This window comes from Onychostoma macrolepis, chromosome 23 (assembly GCF_012432095.1).
Source record: "Onychostoma macrolepis isolate SWU-2019 chromosome 23, ASM1243209v1, whole genome shotgun sequence".
In the NCBI taxonomy this organism is placed as follows: Eukaryota; Metazoa; Chordata; class Actinopteri; order Cypriniformes; family Cyprinidae; genus Onychostoma; species Onychostoma macrolepis.
Genome location: NC_081177.1, coordinates 12,109,208 through 12,131,753, shown reverse-complemented (window position 1 = coordinate 12,131,753; position 22,546 = coordinate 12,109,208). Strand labels below are relative to the sequence as shown.

The 22,546-nt window shown below is 36.0% G+C and overlaps 1 protein-coding gene across 2 annotated transcripts; it reads right to left on the bottom strand.

Annotated features, from left to right (window-relative positions):
* Window positions 1-744: 744 nt before the first annotated feature.
* Window positions 745-21,913, bottom strand: pik3cd (phosphatidylinositol-4,5-bisphosphate 3-kinase, catalytic subunit delta). Of its 2 annotated transcripts, XM_058764171.1 has the most exons (24): window positions 21,836-21,913; window positions 20,834-20,958; window positions 19,386-19,557; window positions 18,202-18,430; window positions 17,339-17,565; window positions 15,890-16,069; window positions 15,060-15,215; window positions 13,668-13,757; window positions 11,948-12,166; window positions 10,478-10,574; window positions 10,226-10,356; window positions 10,069-10,119; window positions 9,671-9,838; window positions 8,844-8,965; window positions 8,374-8,517; window positions 8,185-8,284; window positions 7,412-7,590; window positions 6,854-6,954; window positions 6,674-6,752; window positions 6,242-6,409; window positions 4,482-4,605; window positions 4,196-4,341; window positions 3,672-3,804; window positions 745-2,477 (listed from the first exon to the last, which is right to left on the bottom strand). In XM_058764171.1, the coding sequence occupies exons 3-24, from the start codon at window positions 19,524-19,526 to the stop codon at window positions 2,343-2,345; spliced, it is 3,120 nt and encodes a 1,039-aa protein (XP_058620154.1). In that variant the 5' UTR covers window positions 19,527-19,557; window positions 20,834-20,958; window positions 21,836-21,913; the 3' UTR covers window positions 745-2,342. The 2 variants fall into 2 exon arrangements, with proteins under 2 accessions (XP_058620154.1, XP_058620153.1); XM_058764170.1 differs by lacking the exon at window positions 21,836-21,913 and having other exon boundaries at window positions 20,834-21,275.
* Between the last annotated feature and the right edge of the window lie 633 nt (window positions 21,914-22,546).

Genomic DNA, 22,546 nt, shown 5'->3' with positions numbered 1-22,546 from the left:
TGAGTATCCAAACAGCTGATAAAAACATCACAATAATCCACAACTCCTCTATGTCAATTAATGTCTTGCGATGTAAAAAAGCTGTGTGTTTATACGAAACAAATCCATTATTAAGGTATTGTTAATTTAAACCACTTTTGGCCAAAATATGAGTCTGTAATCCATAATTATGCTTCCCAAAAAATCCATTGCCCGCTGTTCTCTCACATTAAAATCCACTAACATATTTGTTTTGAACTGTTTTGAACAATCTTTACTTATAAACGGTGCTTGATCTGTGCATATTTCTATCTTGATTCAGAGGAAACTACTTTTTCGCCTGAGAAAGCAATATTGTAGAGGAAGCAGACTTCTTGATGGATTTGTTTCTTACAAACACACAGCTTTTTACTTTTCACAAGATGTTAATTGATACTTGAGTCATGTGGATTATTGTTTTTTATCATCTGTTTGGACTCTCATTCTGACGGCACCCATTCACTGCAGAGGATCCATTGGAGAGCAAGTGATATCATGCTAAATTTCTCCAAATCTGTTCAGATGAAGACACAAACTACATCTACATTCAAAGATGGCCTGGGGTTGAACTATTCGTTTAATGTCAGAAAAACGCACCAATTTATTATTTTCCTCCCTGGGAGATGGCAGATACATAGACAGCTAAAGGTCTGGCTCCTTTCTCAGTGCCTCTGTGTAGCTATCAAAAACCACTCATTTAACAAAAACAAATAAATAACCCACAAATCAATTTCGTAATCAATAATTTATAGCATACATGAGAAAGAAGAACACTCTACATAACTCATATCTCTGAAAACTTCATAAAGCAGTCATGTTTAAAAACAAACAATACATTAGTAAACTGAGAAATTAAAGATCCTAGCGTTTCACTCTGTGAAGTGACTAAAGATCATATCAAAAACACATAATCAAAAACAAATTAATGAAGGCTTGGACAAGACCACAGCATGAGAGATACTGAGTTAGTAGTCCAATAGATACTCATCAATACCTACACCAATGCTAAAATCCATTATGTGAAAGTTATCCCTCTGTACACTAATCTTCCGTACATTATTAAAATGATATGCAGTGGGTGTTTATAGGACTTTCATATATAAAGATTAGGTGGATTTAGCTTTAAATCTCTTTTAAAAATTCACATTCTAGAGGATATTTAAAGATTCAAAACAAACAGCATTTAAGCATCTGTTGAGAAAAAGTATCTTCATGAATCAGGTAGCAGTGGATTCAGTCAGAGAATACTGTGGTGATACATTCTGGAATTGATTAAGGTTTACCGGAAGAGAAAACACAAGCCTGACCGACTCTATATTCAAAATAGGCACACAATTAACAGCGCATTGTTCTACAGAGCAATAATATTCCACTTTTGCCCTGATTTATAGTACAGTAGCACAAGGCATAAATCCTTTGCACACATTTCACTGAACAAAAAGCAAACTCTTTGGACATGACTTCAAGATGGCTTGTGTCTTATCCCAAAGGCACAGAATACCCCACAAATACAAAATATTTAAGGCTCATTTCTACACTGCCATACAAAATGTCTTCTCATGTACACCACTATACAAAGGCTTTCCTGATGAACAATTTTCCTAGTATACAAATCATTAAAATTAAAAAATACTGTTTTAAGGAATGTAAATATACGTATGATACACTAAAGAATATGTACAACCAAACAAATTCATGTAAACAGAGAAACAAAAATCCTGAAACAAAAATGTAAACCTTATGAAAACACGAAGTGCTTTCTTCTCCAGAACAAAAGTCACCTATGCTGTACAGTTAGAAATGATAAATACATTAATCTCAATTGCTCTGAGCTTTTCTCTTTGCAGGTATACAAATGTGATGGAAACAAACCAGAGATGCTAGTTAAATTAGTGGCACGCCAATAGTTTGTTAAATTAGTAGCTTCGATTCCCAGTGCAGTGTGTTGCAAATACAACATGTATCTGAAATTACTCTAATTTCAAGCAGTAGGTCTCACTAAAACAAATGTATAGAAATATTTACTATTACGTCACAGATGTAAACATTCGCTAAACAGCTGTTGATGTATATACTGCCCTGTAAAGGCAAAACGCAGAATTTCTGGATTTTAAACACAGAATCTAGTCGCATTTGACCTATGATATTGTTGATAACTCAGTTTTAACAAACTGTTTAGTTACGGCATTTTGCCTTTGCATGGAAGTATAATGCCATAAATGCCAGACAGCAGTGCAACATATATTGTGTTCAAAGCTGCATTGGTTTAAATCAAAACTCAGCATCAAGAGGTTTACAGTGGGTCTCCTGTGATCGAATGCCATTTATCTGTTATCTTTGGCAAAAGTGTGCATCATCCAGTTCACCTTGGTCTTCCAGCTCTCTCTTAGAGCTTCATTAAATTTCACTTTAAAGTTCTTCAGTGCTTCCTCCTCAGATTTCCCCAGTGCCAAAGAGTCCTGTGAGAAAAAGAACAATCCGTCATGATGGAGGTGGAATGTCAACACTGAACATATTCTGTATCCACCTAGTTATGACATTCATTATTCCTCTAATGAATGAGACTCTTCAAGGAATAGTTAACCCAAAGATGACAACTCGCTTAATTTTCTCACCCAAGGTGTAGATGAGTTTGTTTCTACATCATGACGAATTTAGATAAATATAGCATTACATCACTTCCTCAATAATGGATAATCTGCAGTGAATGGGTGCCATCAGAATGAGAGTCCAAACAGCTGATAAAAACATCACAATAATCCACACCACTTCAATCTATCAACTAGCATCTTGCAAATCTAAAAACTGTGTGTTTGTAAGAAACAAATCCATCATTAAGGGAAATACATGTCCAAAATACATGTCCATGATAACACTTCCTCCCGTGAAAAATCCCATCCACTGTTGTCCACATCAAAATCCACCAATATATTTGTTTAGGACTGTTTTGGACGGTTTACATGGTACTTGTAAATAGTCCTTGATCTATGCATATTCCTCTCCTGATTCAGAAAAGACAACATTATAGATAGAGGACTATTTTAGAGGATTTTAGCCGGAAGTTAAAAACATCTTGATGAATTTGTTTCTTACAAACACACAGATTTTCAATTCACAAGACATTAAGACACGTGGATTACTGTCATGTTTTTATCATCTGTCTGGACTCTCATTCTGACGGCACCCATTCACTACAGAGGATCCATTGGAGAGCAAGTGATGCAATGCAAAATTTCTCAAATCTGTTTAGATGAAGAAAATGTTCAGCAAATATTAATTTTTGGGTGAATCATCCTTTTAAAGGGACAATTCACCCAGAAAAAAAAATTGCCATTGTTTTGTCTCCCTCTCTTTTTGTCCATACTATATCATACAATAAACTCTTCAAATTACCCTTTTTTGTTTTTTCAAAAAAAAAAAAAGAAAGTAGCAAAGGTTTGACAATATAATGACAATCTTTGGGTGAACTCTATATGAAGAATTATAGGTAACATTTTGTTTTAGCCTTGCTCTAAAAACAAATCCCATACATAACAGTGTCTTTAGATGTCCTCCTTTTGGATTTGATATTTCATGGTTGTAAAACACTAGAGAAACTGCAAATATTACCCATCTCGTGGGTAATAAATAATAACTGTCTGTGCAATTCTTACCTTGAGATACTGGATGTCTTTGGAAGAACTGAGCTCAGGGAGTCCTGCAGCTTTCATCAAGGCAAAAAGATTCACAAAAAGAGTCCCATTCCGGCAAAGGATTTTATAGGCTTGTTCGCAGCACTCGCGAAACCTGGCAAAGATAAGAACACACAAACTCTTTCCTTATTCAGCAATGAATTTTACATAGTCTCTTTCCTCACAAAACCTTACATTTATTAGCAGGTTACATATAAATGCAGTCTGTCAAGGTTATAAACAGTCAGCAGTTTCCATACATTACAGAGGAATGTAAAAAATACTTTCTGTTGAAAAGCATAGAAGCCTTCCTAATACTTATTTTTGTGTGACAGTTTTACACAGGTGTTGAACGTTTGATAAATGCAGCTGATAAAAATGGAAGTATGCTATAAAAAAAAAAGACTAGTTTTGAATGGTTATAGTTTAGAACAAAACACTAAACGAAAGTCAGAACTAGCTAAACTAGCTTTCTGGCATTAAAGTTAAAAAACATATGTACTAACCGTTCAAATTTCTCGCTGTTGTTGGTCCGGCCCTCTTGGATTACATGGACAAAGTCGTATGTCAGAATGAAAGGCACACGTTCTCTGTTGATCCCGAATTTGCTCTTAAAGTTCCCCAAAAAGTGCCCGAAGTCTATATGGAATAACTGCAAACAATTCAGAGTATGTGAAATAGGATAAGTGCAACCCATTCTCATATGGATAGCACTCATATGGATGGCTGGTGCCATCTTGTGATACAATTTATGATTACACAGCACTGCTAGGTCACCGAGTTCACTCTCACCTGACCCGTTTCCCTGATCATTATATTGTCACTGTGACGGTCCCCTATTCCGAGAACATATGTGGCTACACAGTAGCCTGCGCAGGAGAGGGTGAATTCCTCAATGGCTTGATCCAGTTTATCCCTGAAAAAAAATAAAATAAAAATTGATATTTGAATTCATAACCCATTATCTATCTTCCCGTTTGCTAACTCATGAGCACACACATTTACTGTATGTGTGCATACAAACATATTAGATAGATAGATAGATAGATAGACAGACAGATAGATTTAAATGTTGAGTCACTGAGGGTTGCCCTTCTCATAGTGTTAAATATTTTCTGCTTTGTTTCTGTCTGATAATTTTCAGTCACTCTATGACTCACCTGAGACATTTAACATTAATATTGCTGGGTGAATGTGTAATGCGTCTTCCTGTTCAAACCTCTTTCCACATTAGCTCAGATTCCATAAGAAGCCATACTAGAAAGACTTTCAATTTGATCAAAAGGCATTCAATAGCTGGACACAGTGTCTAAAATTAATATAGTAAATGCTAAATGAGGGTAAAAATTGTTGAGTAAAAAAAACCCTCACTTCAGATCATAAAAATAAAATGAGGAACATTTTTTGACAGTTGCAGTGAAAACTCTTTTTGTGTATTATGCAGTGTTTAACACAATTACTGCACTGTTTGTCACAAAAGTGCAAGAAAACAATGCAGTTAATTAAAATAAAAGAACAATGGAACATGACATATATATATATATATATATATATATTGGCATGCTGGGCAAAAAGATACATCTGTACTTTAGACACAGACTCAGTAAACTGCTCAGCAAATAATGTACTTCTTTATGAATGCCTTCATTTCTTAAAGACCAAAATGTAACATCAAAACACCAAACAACATCATCCAATCTGTAAGCAATGGACAGGACCTATTATGAGTGTCCCATACTCTGTTATTCCTTACAATATAGCATAACATTTACAGTAAGTGGACAACCAGTGAACAGAACTGGATATGTCCACAGGGGACATATATCTATTTCAGACAAGCCATCAGCGTCTTCAGTTTATTGCACTCTAGTTTCAAGAGTTCATGTATAAACAGGATACTTGAAGAAAAATCATGCATGCATCATAGTAAGTAGCTGGTTAGTTTTGTTAGTTGCCTAAATGCTTCACACAGAAGTGAATTAAAGATCAGTCATGTCCGCAAGTACATTGTGAATAAGTGCTGATGCTGAAGGTTAGTTTGACCCCAAAAAGACCCCAACACTCAGACTTCTCTAAACCAGTGCATTTCTGAAAAGGTCATTTTTTTCCCATTCTGACAGGATCGACAACTTGCAAAAGGCGACTGTTACACAATGCAACATGCGTTGTGGTTTCTTCTTAGTGCTCAGCTTGTATACTTAGCCGTTATCACAAAAACCAATATGCACATCAAGCCACTTTGGTAGAAAACACCTGCCAAGAACAAATGAAATTGTAAACGCAGCATAACATGGGGTAAATTTACTCCACTGCTGCAACTTCTGCTACCAAAGTGCATTTGATGTTACACTATAGTTTCATATAAACCAAAAGGTCAAAAGAGCCAAGAGAGGTTTAACCCTGAGAGTGAGGTTTGAGAGTAGAAAACAGCATGCATGGCTCATGCATAATCATCAAATGATGCAAAATTTGTTGGCTACGCTACACTCGCTTTCAGCAATCAGACCACATGGGCTGTGGCGTGGTGTAAGATTAGAGACTGTGCTGCTCACCCTGGGTTTTTGGATTTGAGCCAGTTGAGAAGAGCGTCCTTGTTGAAGGCAGCGGTGGCTGCACTGTTGCTGTTGTTTCTCTGGATGTTGGCGATAGTGTCTGAGTTTTTCACCACCTCGATGAGACCCGTTTTGTTCCCGGTTGACAGGCATCCATAGGGCAGCATTCTGGGATCCAACAAATAAACAGAAACAGAAATTATTTATTTTGATTTTTTTTTTTCCCACAGGATCTCTCTCTCTCTCTCTCTCTCTCTCTCTCTCTCTCTTTTGAAATAAAAAATTTAATAAATTCTATTTATATTTATGTAATATGTATGTGTGTGTGTGTATATAGATTATATATATATATATATATAGATAGATGCTTATACACTGCACACATTTTCTGCTAATTGATCATCTCAGCGGAACAAAGTTAACTATACAAACCTGAGGTCAAGACCTTCGGTTTTCCACAAAACATCCATTAGCTGAATCATCTGAAGGGTTAGCATATCCTGCCGCAGATCTAAAAAAATAAATAAAGATATAATGGTCACAGTCTTTATTTATAAAAGTAAAACATGGGCGGGGAAGGGGGGGGAGGGATCTTTGACTTTTTGTCCATACCGTCTCCATTTTTGAAGATAATGCCCACATGATCATATTTGTTCTTATACATCAGCCACAGAGGTTTCATTTTGGAGTCCATGAACTTACATTTGTCTGCACTGAAACAAAAAAGATTAGCATCAAGAAATGGCACACATACACAAAGGGTTGCAAAACAGGCTTTGTTTTCGCTTTCTGGTAACTGCTTTTACATGACTTGTATGCAATGCACCTGATCATTTAGCGGGATTACTGAATTAAAATGATTGCTTCTGTAACATTACATCATGTCGTACATTCAGTTACAGCTTAAAAACCTAAAACGACCCATGAAACCTTAAAAACTGCATAATGAGGGGTTATTTAAAAAGTGTTTTGCATAATCATTCCAGTTATCGCAAAATCTACATTGCTAAATAACACCACATCTGTAGGATGTTAACCAAAGAAATATCATTTGTTAACAAGAGCTGATGCAACAGCCTCTAAAATCTCTCAAGATGTGTTATTTTATATTAACTGCATTTAAGAGACTTTATTAGAAATCTACTTTATTAATATGAATGTGAATGGTACCATAGTTCACACAGCACAATGCTTGGGTTGAGAGGGGAAAAGACATCCGAAAGCGCCTCCATGTAAGTGTCCTGTTTGATGCACACTTTCATGTCCTCTGTAGTCTGTATCCTGGTTGCCTTCTGACTGGCTGATTTCACAAAGTCATTGAGAGCCTTCATTTTATTCAGAGCCTCATTCTGTAGGAGAAGGAGATAATAAGTATATACTGTGTGTAAGTACATACAAATCCATATGCACACACATTAAATTTGGAGACAAAACTGGACTGAATTAAAGCAGTATGCATTTAGCATGGTGTGATAATTAATATTTGAGAAGGCATGTAAAAACAGCTGCAAACTTTGAGCAGTGTAGTGCAGTTCCCCTTCCTTCCAGTGGTTTGGCTATTATTAAACATTCAAAAGAAGACGAGTTCTGAGCACAGTCACTGTGGAACTGCTGCTGCAAAGAAAAACATAGTCCAGCACCCTTGTGCTTACTTCCTATATTTAAACACGTACATTTATGTACCAGAACGAACTGGCGAACTGGCGTTTCTTACAAGAAAAGGCACAGCGCAATGTGACAATTACAAGAACGAGTAACTGAGAAAACAAGTCAAGTGCTAAATTTTGGCCCCAAGTGTCAAAAAGGGCCCCGGAAAGCAAAACACAAGAAAAAACAAATAGCTCACCTTAGGTTGATAAACTGCATCACAGCACATATGCAATAAAATATATGTGCTATAAAAACTTAATTTGCTTTTCACATAAGGAATAAATGCAACAAACCTGCTTCATCAAGCTCTTGATGTGAAAGATGCTCCCACGACAGTACGCCTCCAGAATAAGTCCAAATCTCAAGCTGACTGAGGGCACATGCATTTCTGACCTTTAGAGAAAGCAAAAACAAAGCCTAAATTACATTGAAAGAAATGGGGGCGCATTGCTGTAGAGCACTTTAAGAAGATGGATTTATACCTGAGGTGCCAAAACAAGAAGTGACCTATTTTCTTGTTGGCCAGGGCTCTCTTAAGCAAGAAACAGGTCAAGTCACAATCCAGGTAGGATTCATACTTCAGAACCTGTACCAGTTGCAAGAGGTACTGAAAGAGCTCGTCGTCACTGTTGAGAAGAAAAAAACACATTAGATGAGAAATTGCAGATAAGCCGTTTTTTAACTTGAATATAAAATAAAATCCCTCGTAAATATTCAATTCAGACAAGGCTCTCTTGACATGCAAATTAAATATTAATAAAATGAATTATTTAAATTATGTATCAAATACTTGCAAGCGCTTATTTGAATGTCTCTACAAATGTTAATTGTTAAGTGTTTTTTCCTCTGATTTTGATACATATACATGACAGAGCCTGTGCAGACATCCCTGCTACTTTTTTTTTTAAAGCTCTCAAGAGCAGGTGTTGATTATAGAAGAGGTACCACCCACCACAACTTCCTGAGGCAGCGGATGGTGAAGGAGCGGACATGAGGGTCAGGGAAACTGTAGTCCAGAAGTTCTAAAGCATGTAAAGCAGGCAATTCTGGCCATTTCCGCAACAAACCAACCATCTGAGAAAAGAAAAAAGAAAATGCACTCACAAGCCATAAAGTCTGAACGGAAAGCGCTCTGGATGGTGGTAAAGATGTGTGAGAGATGTGGTATGATGAGCAAATCAATCCTGAAGAAGGAAACTGAATCAATGTTGTCAGTTATTCTGTTAATATTTCATTTAATTTGGAAGTACTTTTACTTTTTTATTTTCAAAAGAATACTTTTTTTAACAATAAAACAAATGACATGAAATAAAAGGATTAATGCTTTTATTTATATAATCAATTATTTATTTTGTTTTGCTTTTTTGACACTTGCTTGATTCTACACTGACCATTTACCTGCAAAAATAAATCAAATAAATTCATACAAAAATGTAAATGTCAAAAGTAGTACATCAGATGTAGGCTACAAGGAATTATTCAATTATTTTAAATGTGCCTTTTATATGGTATTCCTTGAATAATTAACCCTTGTGCCGTGTTCCAGTCATTTTGACCCAGAGAAGATCTTAATTTGCCGAAAATGATCACATTGGGCCTCAGCTTTTGAGTGAATGTTGCCAAAATTGCCATTGACAAAAACTATTTAATTCAGGATTTGGGGATTATATAACATAATGAGAGATTTACAAGCAATTTTTTTTTTTAGCATAACGAAAGGGTTACATTTTTCAATGTCTAAAAATAATCATATCCCGAGGAACTAGTGGTTCAACATACCTGAGCCACGTCCTCGTGTTTGTTCCACTTAGTGATGAGGAGGAGTTTGGGGAGGCTCTCTGGGTATCGCTGCCTCACCTCTTCACGTAACTTCCACAGAAGCTCCTTCTCGTCCTCAAAGAACTCTGTGTAGTTTTTATTGTCCACAATCTCTTTCAGTTTCAGGTGCTGAAAGAAGACAATCACATTTGTTATAGATTAAAGTTCATTAAAGTCGTTTTAATGCTTTGGCCTCTAGTGATATGAATCAATCATTGGAAAATGTTCAATGCTTCAGCAAACCACAACTCTTAACAGTGCTGTAGAAATACAGGCCCTAATGTAGCAACCATTTCCATTTCATGACTGACATATATGCATGTTTCTCCTCTAACAGACCAATACATTTGATTTCTTACCTCTTCTTTTGTAGCAACAACTTTTTCACCATTCGTACACAGCTCATTTAGCTGAAAACAATAGAAGATAATGACTGAGCATTTATATGGCATTTCCATAAAATGTACAGACATTACGAGAAACGTGCAAGCATTAAGGAGAACCACAAAAATGCACCTTTTCAATTGGAGGATAATACAGGGGGTGTGGTCTGATGTTGGGAAATCGAATAAGGAGACCAGCCGTGCTGTCAATGTTTGGATTTTTCTCAACAGTGCCCATAGGATTCAACAAATCCCCTTTATCATCTAAAAATAAAACAACTGAGCTGTTAAAACCTTAATTGAGGTCCCTAATCCTGATATGAAATAACCAAAAATTACTATTCAAAAAAAGACTTACAAGACTTAACAATTCATTTTAAAGTACCTGGGACTGATGGCCATGTGGACAGGGAAAATTCTCCAGTTTTTAGCTGGTCCTTGTAGTCAAACACCATCGTGTTAACCCAGGCCAGTGGGCAGTCCTGTAGAAAGAGGGATCATTTGGAGGTTTATTAACTGTATTGGCATTACACAATAGTAATTTAATGTGGGAGAGACAATACTGTCATCTAAACAGCGCTGTACACTAATGCCTCTGTTGTGGGAGGTGACAATTCAACTGACTAACCAAATATTCCAACCACAACAGCAGTGATTTCCAATATACCCATAAAACAGATCTAATACTTCCTGTGTATGATTGAAAATGTAGTCCAGTTGTCAAGTTAAGTGCTTCTATTTGTGTAGACAGACATTACTGCAATCAATAGTATTTTTAGAAGTGCTGTTTGTGAAGAGATTCAAAACAAATATAAAAGGTAAAAGTAATATGTTAAAAAAAAATTGATAAATAAAAGCTTGCTGCAAATAGCTGCACATTTTAACAATATTTAACTAAAAAAGGTTAAAAAATCCACATATCAATTCAATGTTGCCTAAATCTACATAGTAACAGTATATAGTATACTTTAATAATATTTATTAAATATCATTAAATACATTATTATTATATTATTTAAATATATTTTAAAATCTTAAAATAATTTCAGAAATTATTTTAATCAATTTTAAAATAATTTGAAATAAAATAATTTATATTTCATTTATAATTAATTATAAATATTGTAAATACAATTTCACAAAAAATTACAATTCATAAAGAATAAAGACTAATTTACAGAACAATTAAAAATATAATTTTATAGGGTTTTATAGGTTTTTTTATTTCTATTAACCTGCATCTACAAGTGAATATTTAATCAGAATCTAGAGATAAACAATACATTTAAATTTCAAGATGGTCAAATATGGGTGTCCAGCAGAACTAGTACAAATACTTTTTTTCTCTTTATGTCTCACACCCATGTGGACTTCTTCTCTAGTTCGCTGAAAGAGAAGTAACACTGAAAGCAGAAGTGGATGCGTTGGTGTTGCCAACATCAGCCCACCATACACACACACACACACTCTTGACACCTGGGAATTTCAACACTGCACATTCAGTTGACACCGCACACTATATGACAGAGACAGGGCCACGAAAAGGCGGGCTGGCGAGTTCTGATTTGACAAAGTTGCTGCTCTGTCCTAACATTTCATTTGGTTTACTCGCATTAAACAGGCAATGGACCACAATATCCTGTTATGAGGGTTTAAATAATATTGCATCATGCTGACTATACTACCAATAGTGTTTTGTGTTTTTGACTTGGAAACAACATTCACTGTGAACGTGTTCGGCAGCCATGCATGTCAAACCCTCCAAGTATAGCATCTGTTAGGTGTCTCATCTCTCTTCAGTCAGTGTGTTGGTTGCTAAGTGACTTGTTTGCTGTTGAAATGAACTGAATCATACCGCTCTTTTGTTTTTCTTCTTGGTAGGACGCTTTTTGGTCTTCTCGATGACACCGTAGAGGGCAAAGCAGAGGCGGCTCATTCGAGGCAGGTCACTCACGCCGATGTCAAACACTAGTTTCTGGTCCCATACAGGTTCAGAGCAAACACTGACCTCATTACTGGTCACCACTTTGCACAGGAGCTCACTGCCATGGAAGAGGCCAGCCTGAACCACCAGCTGAGAGAAAGATAATGATTGCAGCGCTGGAAATTAGTCCCAAATCAGCCATAAAGACTACAGTTTTAAGAAGAGGGAACTTACTTTCAATTTTCTGAAATAAAAGAATGTATGAATGAACGAAGTGAGTAATGTATGAGGAAGTAAGTGAATGTCTGGCATAAAAAGCATGCTGAGTAACTTGTTACACGGGACAGTTGTCACAATAAATAAATGTGTTTTTCTCTAGCAGTGGTTTCGTTTGTTCAAAAAAAAAAAGGGTTCAAAACGAACTATATTCTTATCATTTATAATTATAAAAATGTAATGTTTGTGAACTTTATCCTCCAAACTTAAACTTACAATATAATCATATTTTTAATATTATTAAAATAAAAAAAGATAGATTTCAACTGAAAGTTTGAACTGTGTGTCCTCAGGACAAGTGCATTTTTCATAAACACATTTTTTAAATGTTTTCATTTTATACAGTTGCTTGATGGTTTGGTACTTTCGTAAGCCACATTTTATACAGAATTTCTTTCATTATTTTTTACTATTTAAAGGCATTCCCTTTGTTACACCTTTCACAATATAATAAGACAACAGATTGTATATTTTTTGTGAACAATGATGATGAAAACGTTTAATAGAAATTAAGTGTGTGAAAAAATTACACCAGAACTTAACCTTTATCCATTTAGCTCAGTCATAACTGGGTTTAAAACTCAGCAGTTTTCACTTACTAGAGCACAAATAAATGTGTAAAAGCTTCCTTTAAGACTAAAAGACTGAGAACAAGACTGATGCTCTGTGGCAAGAACTGCAGAACAATAAACATTGAGAATAAAGTGAACAGAATACTGTGAACAATGAAATTCAATTAAATGAAAATGTGTTCAGAGCATTATTCACACGAATCCTGTCGAACTCATGTCAAAATATCATTCTGACATTGCGAGTTCCTTTTTGAAAGCCAGAATTTTTATTTATTTTTTAAACAATTTGCTGCGAGGAAAAATTACATGAAAGATTTTGCATGATAAAATGCTGTGTCATGCAAACATATTTAACATCGTCCACCACAGCAATAATTGTTCCTCAGTCTAAATGAGAAAAAAAAAATAAAAAAAAAATCGAACCGGTCTACATGTGTTTCTCATGAAGTTTTTTAAAATAGAAACAACCGTTCAATGACTGTTGACTTCTCCGACAAGCAAAAAAGGAGATGCAAGCGGTGAACATAAGCAAAAGGTCTGGCCTTTTCTAAGAATCTAGGCCCAAGACAGAGCCGTAAAGCCAGATAGTCACTCCCCACTTCCTGTTTTGATGTTTCACTTAACCGCTTCTGATGAATTATGGGAAATATGTGGTCAGGGTCACATGACCACAGTGTTCATGATTTCACCCCTCACTACCTGCCACAGTTGAGACGCTAAACAACATGGCACTCACATCCTACTAACAATTGCAAATGCAGATAAACAAACAAACAAACAAATAAATAAAAAAGCAGTTTTACCTTCATGCCTTCATCTGCATTCACTCGGCTGCCCTGTAGGAGGTATATATAAAAAGGCTCATGGATGGACCACAGCGAAGATGTGTTTTGCTGTTGAGAAAAAAAAAAAAGTAAACATTTTAAACATTTTCTTCATCATATGTTTGCATTTTCATTGCAAGCTAACAAAAATATGTGCAAGCATGCTTGACAGTTACCGAGAAACCAAAACCAAACAATAGAATGAGGAACTAACATGAGTGTGAATCTAATGTTGTGAAAGTAAACCAAGCCGCTCGTTTTGGTTCAGTAACATCTTTCATCAAATTGTATATCAGGTACATCAGACAACCACAGGGGAAATGTACATACTTAGTAGTGTTGGGAAGTTGATTTGAAACAGCTACCTGATTAAAACTGTAGTTAGCTCCACTACAAGCAGCTAATAAAATAGATTATATTGAAGCTATTTTAGGGTGAAATATCTTTATAAATGCATAACTGTAATGATATAGGCTACAATTTATTTTTACAACATTTATCTGCAACAAAAACAATGAGGATCTCAAATGGCTGCATTAAATTTATTAGTTTATAGATTTACACTAAATACAACAATAAAAATAGAAAACACCCTTATTTATATGAATGTGTTGAAAAACAGCCATATTTAACTAGAATATTAATTAAATTAAAAAAGGCACAGGGATGTCCGTTCAGTGAATCACTGCTTAACCAGTCTATTTAAATAAACTATCCAAATGAACCAATTCACTACAAAGAAACATACTTCCCAAAACAACATGGCAAACATTAGCAATGAAGCGTTTTGTCACTATATAATAAATGTAAAAAAAAAATATTTAAAAAAGTAACTATTTTGCGATTTTGTTTGAACTCAGACGACATGATTTGTATGAAAACATATGGTTTTAGAAAAAAAAATGTACGAGCAAGAAAGTTCACCCCTAAACCTAATTTTTGGTATGGCATAAGTAGATTATACAAAAACATAAGATCGAACAAATTAGCCACCGAAGCATGAAATAGTTACAAACTGTCGTGACAGTCCATTCGAAAATGTAGCTTGTTTTAAAGCTGAGCTATTGTCATGTTAATTAAAACTAGCTTGTAGAGTTGCTACAATTAATTATTTACATTTTTTTTAATTCTGGAAGCATATACAACTAGCAAGGAAGAAACACTTTATGCTCCATCTCATTCATTCAAAGCACTTCCATGAAGGGGTCACAGATGATCAAAAAGTCACCATGGGTAAATGATTGCGAGTATGTCACATTGCAAATCGAGTTCACAGAGGTTGAAGTCTACAACACAAGCTACAAGAGTAACATGACAAGTAGTTCCTCTGTTAATAACAGATTGTGTTCCGGTGCAAAAGTGCCTTCTCACCCTTTTCAAAGGCAGTGGGGGCGGTTTGGACTGAGCACGAGTTCTGGACACCTGGTTACTGAGGCCACCCTGTTCCTCCTGGTACTTGATGATGACTGAATGATGCACCATAGTCAGGTGTGGGGTAATACCTCCATGCAAACATGTAAAAATATACTGCGAAAAAATAAATAAATAAATAATTAGCTCATATGTTCAAGACACATTGAGTTATGGTACTTATATGGGAGACACAAGTTCATATGCGATGCTATCAAAAAAAATTACAAAAGCCCCAAAATAAAAAAAGAATGAGGTAAAGCACAAAATTAATGTTTTTTCGTAAACGGACAATAAGAGACAGACAGCGAGGGATGGAAATGGTAGCCGAGGTACAGATGGTTTTATCAGTCCCTGTTTTCCAAAAAGTACACTATAAAGACCGGACCAGATCCAGTACTCCTGGACTAATCATCATCAGATCCTGCGGCCTGTTCATTTAGGTAGCATAATGCAGCTGAAATCACATTATCCTTAACGTAGTTGATGTTTTGAAGGCTGGTAGAGATGTATGACTCATCTTTGCAGGTACAAGCAGTTTCTAAATCAACAACTGCTACAGAGCCGTGAAGTCCTACTATGAATTCAAATCAAGACCTCTGACAAACTTTATATTGCAGTAAAATGGAATATATATATATATATATATATATATATATATATATATACACACACAGCAAAACAATTGGACGAGATTTAAAAAGACATGCAGCCTTGAGTCTGAAAGTGTGGTAAATTTGAAAGAAAATGTAGCTGGAAAGTCTAGATGATGTTGTGACTTTCAGACTTACTTTAAACTGGCAGAGTGGATATTCTCCATAAATGAACTCCCATGTCCCGTTAACCTGAAGGGTGTAGTCCTCTGGCTTCTCCTGCTTGGTCGATCGGAACACGTTGGACTTCTTTCTCAAGGCGTTCTGTTTCAGAACCATCGGCAGGTCATGTGGATCTTGCTGGAGAACGAAGGTCTCCTACAAAGTAAAAATGTGAAATGCATAACCAACACATTGACATTCTTTCATTAGAAAAAAAGTAAGCCTACAATTTAGGTTAAGTCATAACTATAATCCAAAAACATAATATAGATACGTTTGAGGTCAGTAAGATTTTTGTTTCAGTAAGGATTAATTAAATTGATCTAACATGAGACTTGTACATTGTATTTTTCTATTTTGCATAAATGCATTTACTAAAACTTTTATTGAGACACAGTATCCACAAAAATATTAAGCAGCACACCATAATATGACATAATAAGAAATGTTTCTTGCACAGTAAATCAGCATATTAGAATGATTTCTGAAGGACCACGTGACACCGTATCTGTAACGATACTGAAAATTCAGCTTTGCAAGCACATTTTAGACTATATTCGAATAGAAAACAGTTATTTTAAGAGACTTCTCTCAAAAATCTTTAAAAATATCAACCCCAAACATTTGAATGGTACTGCATTATATACAAATTTTGCATCCAAATATATACAAAAACTGTTGATTGAGAGTGTGGGGAGACTATGCTTTATGGGAGTGGGTGGTCATGGTTGCCATGATTCTCATTTCCATGGTAACAGCGACTTCTCTGGGGTCTTTGAACAGTTTGTGTTATGAAAGGGGTACTTGGTTCAAAAAAAAGTTACAGAAAACATGCTCTAGTTATAGTAAAAAAGCAGAAAACTCCCTCATGTGCATAGGTTAACTCACTATAGTATGATTAATTACTCATAATGTGATTGTTTTTCTCTGCAAATGCGGTGTCGAAACAGTCTGGCTTTTGATCCATGTCATGCATTATAAAAACAAGTGCTGCTGGAGGTTTTTTTTTGCACGCTTCAGACTCATTACAAGGTTAAAGATCATAGGTAAATAACATTCATTTTGAGTGGGTGGGGGATTGACAGGCAACACAACACACATAAATACTATCAAAGGCTTCACTCTGGAAAACTGGGTCAGTGAGAGCCATGTGTGCCTGCAGATGCTGCAGTGACATCATCACCGTGTAAACGTCTCCTGACTGTTACGATTTGTGATATCAAAGGCAGAAAATATGTCAGTCTAAAATTAGACTTTTGCATGAGAGGATTAAATAGTCAACGACTACATAACATGCTGCTCATTTCACATTATCAGCACAAACAGAAAGCAAATACATAGCATTATACTAAAGAAATGAATTCCCAGAATGCATAAAAGAATTGTATATTAATATGAACTCACGTAAAATTTGACTTCACTCACCTCACTGCCCTCAAACTTCACATTGACCAAAATCTTTTTGACGCTGCGCGATTTCCCTGATTGCGCCACTACAGAGCACGGCTCCAAGTCCCACGGGAAGTTGAACTTCATCCATGGTTCCCAAGGCAACATCTGACGCTCCTGAGCACGCTCTTCACAAAACGTCCGCATTTTTGTTCGGAATTCATTCACCTCATGGTTCTTTTGGGAGTCAAATTCATGGTGACCTGTGGAGAAGAAGATTTTTTGCCACTTAGAACAAAGTCAGAATGCTACAACTGCACTGTCAACATTCATTATGAAAAAATTACCAATAATAAAACTCTCTGAGACAAAAACGGCTCTGCTCTAATAACACAGAGCAGAATGTAGAATTATTAGCAGGGAAGAACAAAGCTAAAAGCGAATAATAAAATCCAATAAATCATATAATCATGAGTTTTTAGGACAGCAAAATAAAAAGGCTTAAATTGACTTTTAAAAGAGAGAATAAAATACCTTCCATATCTTTAGTTGGCCAACATCTAGAGAATTTTGGCACAAATTCATCTAGATGCTAGTCGAATTAGGCACAAGGCAACATGAACAGATTGCGTGACAATCCTCAAAAACTACCCAAGGTAATAAAAGACTTCTCAAAAAGGGGAAATGATCAAAACCAAGAGACATTTAGAAACCAGACTTTCTGAATCAGGCCGTGATGTTCATCATTTTTTTAGTTTAAATAAACAAATTCTTCTTAAGTGCTGAACAGCTGCCAAAACCGTATAATTCTGCTGCAGTGGTGAGTAAACGCTAAGCTGTTCCCATTGTGAGTCGCTAAAACAGCTCTGAGGCCAGCTGACGACCGGTGTGACACAAACCTTTTCCTATAAGCAGACTGATCTGGGTGGTGATGAGCTTCTCGACTCGGTCGCCTTCCCGGGCCACCAGCCTGAGAATTGGCATGAATGGCCGAACGTCACACAGGCGGCGCTGCTCGTCTTCCAGCTCCTCCCGCTCCGCGGTCATGTTGATGCAGGTGAAGACATAGGCGTCCGGGTCACTCAGGGCACTGAACAGAGGCTCGTTCCTGGCATTCTTCCACACCATCTAAGGCACAAGCCACAAATCAAGATTTTAATGTGGCCAGTGGGTTTGACTGCAGTTCATTCCTATAATTTTATTGCAGAGAATCTAATACCAATATATGCTGTGTTTTTAATTATATTACCCAGCATACCATCTCAACCAGTAAGATTTCCTAAGTTAACCAGCTTCACTAGAAAAACCATGCATTTAGTGGTGGCGAACAACATCACGCCTACAGTCGTCTACCAGCACCAAACCAGCACAGAAATAGTCTTCCAAGAAGGGAAGTCTTCAACTTGTCCATTATCATCAGTAGTGTGACTGATGGTTTACTAAGCAAACTGATTGTATTATTGTGTGCTAATTCATCCATTCAATCAAGTACTTTTTTTGTTGAGAACCAAGCATTTTGTACAAACAAGACTACATATAACAAAACACGTCAGGGGTATATAGAAAGTAACGAACGGGAAAAACTGTATAAAAAAATTGTTTACATCTTAAACAACTGCATTGCTTTCAAATGTCTACTGTAGATATCATCTAATACATTTTAATACCAAATACATTTTAATATCATATTTTAAAAACCATCTGACATCATGAATATAATAACCAGCAAATTTAATAATAAAATCAAATATATACATATATATACTAGATTTTTAACTACCATCAATCAAATACGTTTGTGTACTTAAAATGTCCTGCAATGTATTTAAACAACAGTTTGCTCATTTTTTAAAAATTATTATTATTTGTTATTTTAATTATTACAGATGCAGTTTTATGACCTCATATTAAAGCAGCAGTTTGTTTAACATTGACCTCATGAACAGATCATTCAGACCATTTTGTGAACCTTTTTAACCTAAAATCATCATGCTCATTACAAACAGTCCATGTTATTGGTCAACTACCCACGTCTGCAAATTAGCATGTTTGGTGTTCGCATGTGATCAGAGGGTCTTCTCACCTTCTTGATGGTACTAATGGTGTCACTGCATGCTACGGGAAAGTTGAGGTAGATCCCCGTGGGGAGGAGGAACTCTATGTTGATATGTTGCCGACCCTCCCTCTCCCACACATCCTGCATGCCGTAGACCCCCGGCGGCATGGTGCAGGAAGATCATCTACAGCTGACCCCACTGATGAACACAGATAGATGTTTACAACAGATCAAGTCATACAATACTGAACATGCATGAAGTGTTTACTAGCTGTTACAACCCACTGAACCAATTACAGAGGCAGGGAGTGACCTCGAGATGCTCAATTAATATTCAGCGAGAAGAGAGAGAGCGTGTAACATATGCTGCATAATAAATAATTATTAAGACACTTTGCTTGTAAATGTGCAGCACATGCTCTTTAAAAAATATATCCTTCATGTTATGATTAATATCACTTTATATAAAGGCTAGTAGCTATCGAATGCATAAGTAAGAGGAAATAATTCAGAATAATTGTATTGAATAATTACAGAATACTTAAATCACAACGACTTTTACAAAATATTATCATAATTCTAAACCTCAACAAGTACACTGTTAAAAGAGAAAACGTAGAAATAAACAAGTTATGTTGCAGATGAGCTTTAAAATTATTATAGAATACATTATTTTAATGACTATTTTTCAATATAGAATTTTTTTTTTTTTTGTGCTAAATATTTAACATTTAGAATGTCCTATGCAGCATATTCACACTTCTTCTCTTCTCACAATATATATACTATTTTATACAATATAACATTGTACAATGGTTTGTATCAACCCAATGACCTGCTAAAAAAAATGAAAGCTGTGCATACTAGGGTGTATAATAAATACAGTCAAAACAAACTAATATCAATCTCTTGTATAGGCAGACAGGTCATTGAATTGCATAAATTTGTTTATCTGCACAATACAATACAGTTATACTTTACATTATCAATGAAAAAAATGACAACTGAAAAATCAATTTAAAGCCCATTTCAATTGCTGTTAATCATGAACAGAAATGTATGGTGTTCCTGACATGAGATTTTACATTATATCGTATTAATCAATATCTAATATCATATATGCTATGCATGTGTCTGAAGCACACACTGCAGCTCTGTGATGAATTGTCGGACTGTCTAGGGTTACAAAGCCGGCCGGAGGGCCAATATCCGAGAAACGTGGCGCACATCATCTCACATCAACATGGCAATTTCACAAATGTTACACTATATTTTAAACTATGCGTCTGTCGACAATATATGGTGTATATAAAGTCGTAGCGATTAAAAATAGCACGTTATTTATGATGCATTTTTAAAATGGCAGGTGTTAACACATTTTTGCGTAAGCCACCATGAATAAACCTCTGCTCGTTTCATTTTCTCGTGATGGGAAACATGAAACAAAATATGACAATGTGACAGCGCGAACTTACCTTCAAGCCTCACCGGTGGCTCATTTCTCCATCTTCAGAATCAGCGATGCTCCTTTACTTTGACATTGAAAATTAATATCGTCCTGGATTTCGGTCAGCGATCAAGACGCCAGTATTTGAATGGTCTGAAATGTCAGCAGAAGTGTTGATAATCCTTTAGTGATTGGAGGTGTTAAAGTGGCCGTCTGCACTGCGCGTTCCTAACTCGTAGGGATCATCGACATAGTTGTGTAGTGTGTCTCTCTCTCTCTCTCTTCCTCTTTCTCGCGCTCACTTGCTTCCTCCTCCTTTCTCTCTCTCTCTCTCTCTTTCTTTCTGTCCCTTGTTGTCATTCATGCACGGCATACTACTGACAATAAAAATGTCTGCGTGTCATGAAATCCTTCATTCAGAGAGAAATGGAATGAATATGTTTGAAGAAAGCGTTACAGTATAACATCAAAGATATTTTATGTTTTGATGATTTACGACATTAAATTAACTGGCACCATTTTATCCATTACTTAAAAATGTTATGATTTTAACTTTCATACATACGTAATAAATGTTTGCACTTTTCAGAACGGTTCGAAACAATATTAACGGTCCCTAACTCTTCCTCGGCACATCACCGTCTGGCTTCCTCTGCTTCTGAGGTCTGTTTCCACGCGTGCGACGTGCTGCATTCATTTGAAACCGTCTCTGTGATTATTTAACTCTCCTCAATCATATTTATGAATTATGAGCTATCAATTTGCAGAAATAAAATATAATCCATGTATGTGGCTTTTAATTCATCCCAGTGACTCGACTCTTTTGAATCTGTTCACCAAAATCCAATTTACGCTAGTAGTGCGGACCAGTTTTACGAGTGAGTCACTGAATCATTTACTCAACCGATTCGCCAAAGACACCGAGTCGGTCACGTTTCAGTTAATTTGAATAGCGTATTGGTCGTTTTATACAATCGTAGTTCTTTAGCCGCTTTCTCTAATTGTTGTGAATGAGACTGTCTTAAATTACCATTTTCGTTCAGTCGCTCAAAATATCCTCATAGGAGCTCTGGTTCAAGGTCGAGTCTTGTTTAGACTACTGGTTCACTCTTGGGGGCGTATTCGTTAGTAAGTACAACCAATGAAATGCTCCGTTAAAGCCCGTACTCGAATGCTATTGGCTCATGTTGTAGTCAGTCTTTGAAGGTGGGCGGTGTCACGCTAGAATAAACTGTAGAAGGACTCGATTAAATTATACATTCAAAATCACCGATTAGTTTACAACAAAACTGTAGTAGAGTATGTTTACTACTATTATCCGACACCAGATATCACGTGATACCAGTATGGGTAAATACTGTAGCCTACATAACGTGCTGAATTACTGAACTTATTATTTCCTCATTTTTAAATAAAACCGGTCAGACGTGTCTTCCTGTGAAAGAGTAAGGAAGCTCTAATTCTGGATGCCACTGACAGCGAATAACGATTGTGGGTCCATGGGGAAGTCACTTAAAAGCGCCAGTCATTCAGTCAAATAAAACCGTCTGCTTTCAGCAAGGAGACGTCTAGTAAAAGGCTATTATTTTATTCCTGAGAACAAATTATAAAGCTTTGCAATGCATTTATAATAAAATACATATCCTGTAATCCAAATAGAGCACGATCTCTGGCCCATTTATGAAATCACCATTGAATCCAAGACCTGGAACCGCTTGTAATTAGCCACATGCTGTTTAAT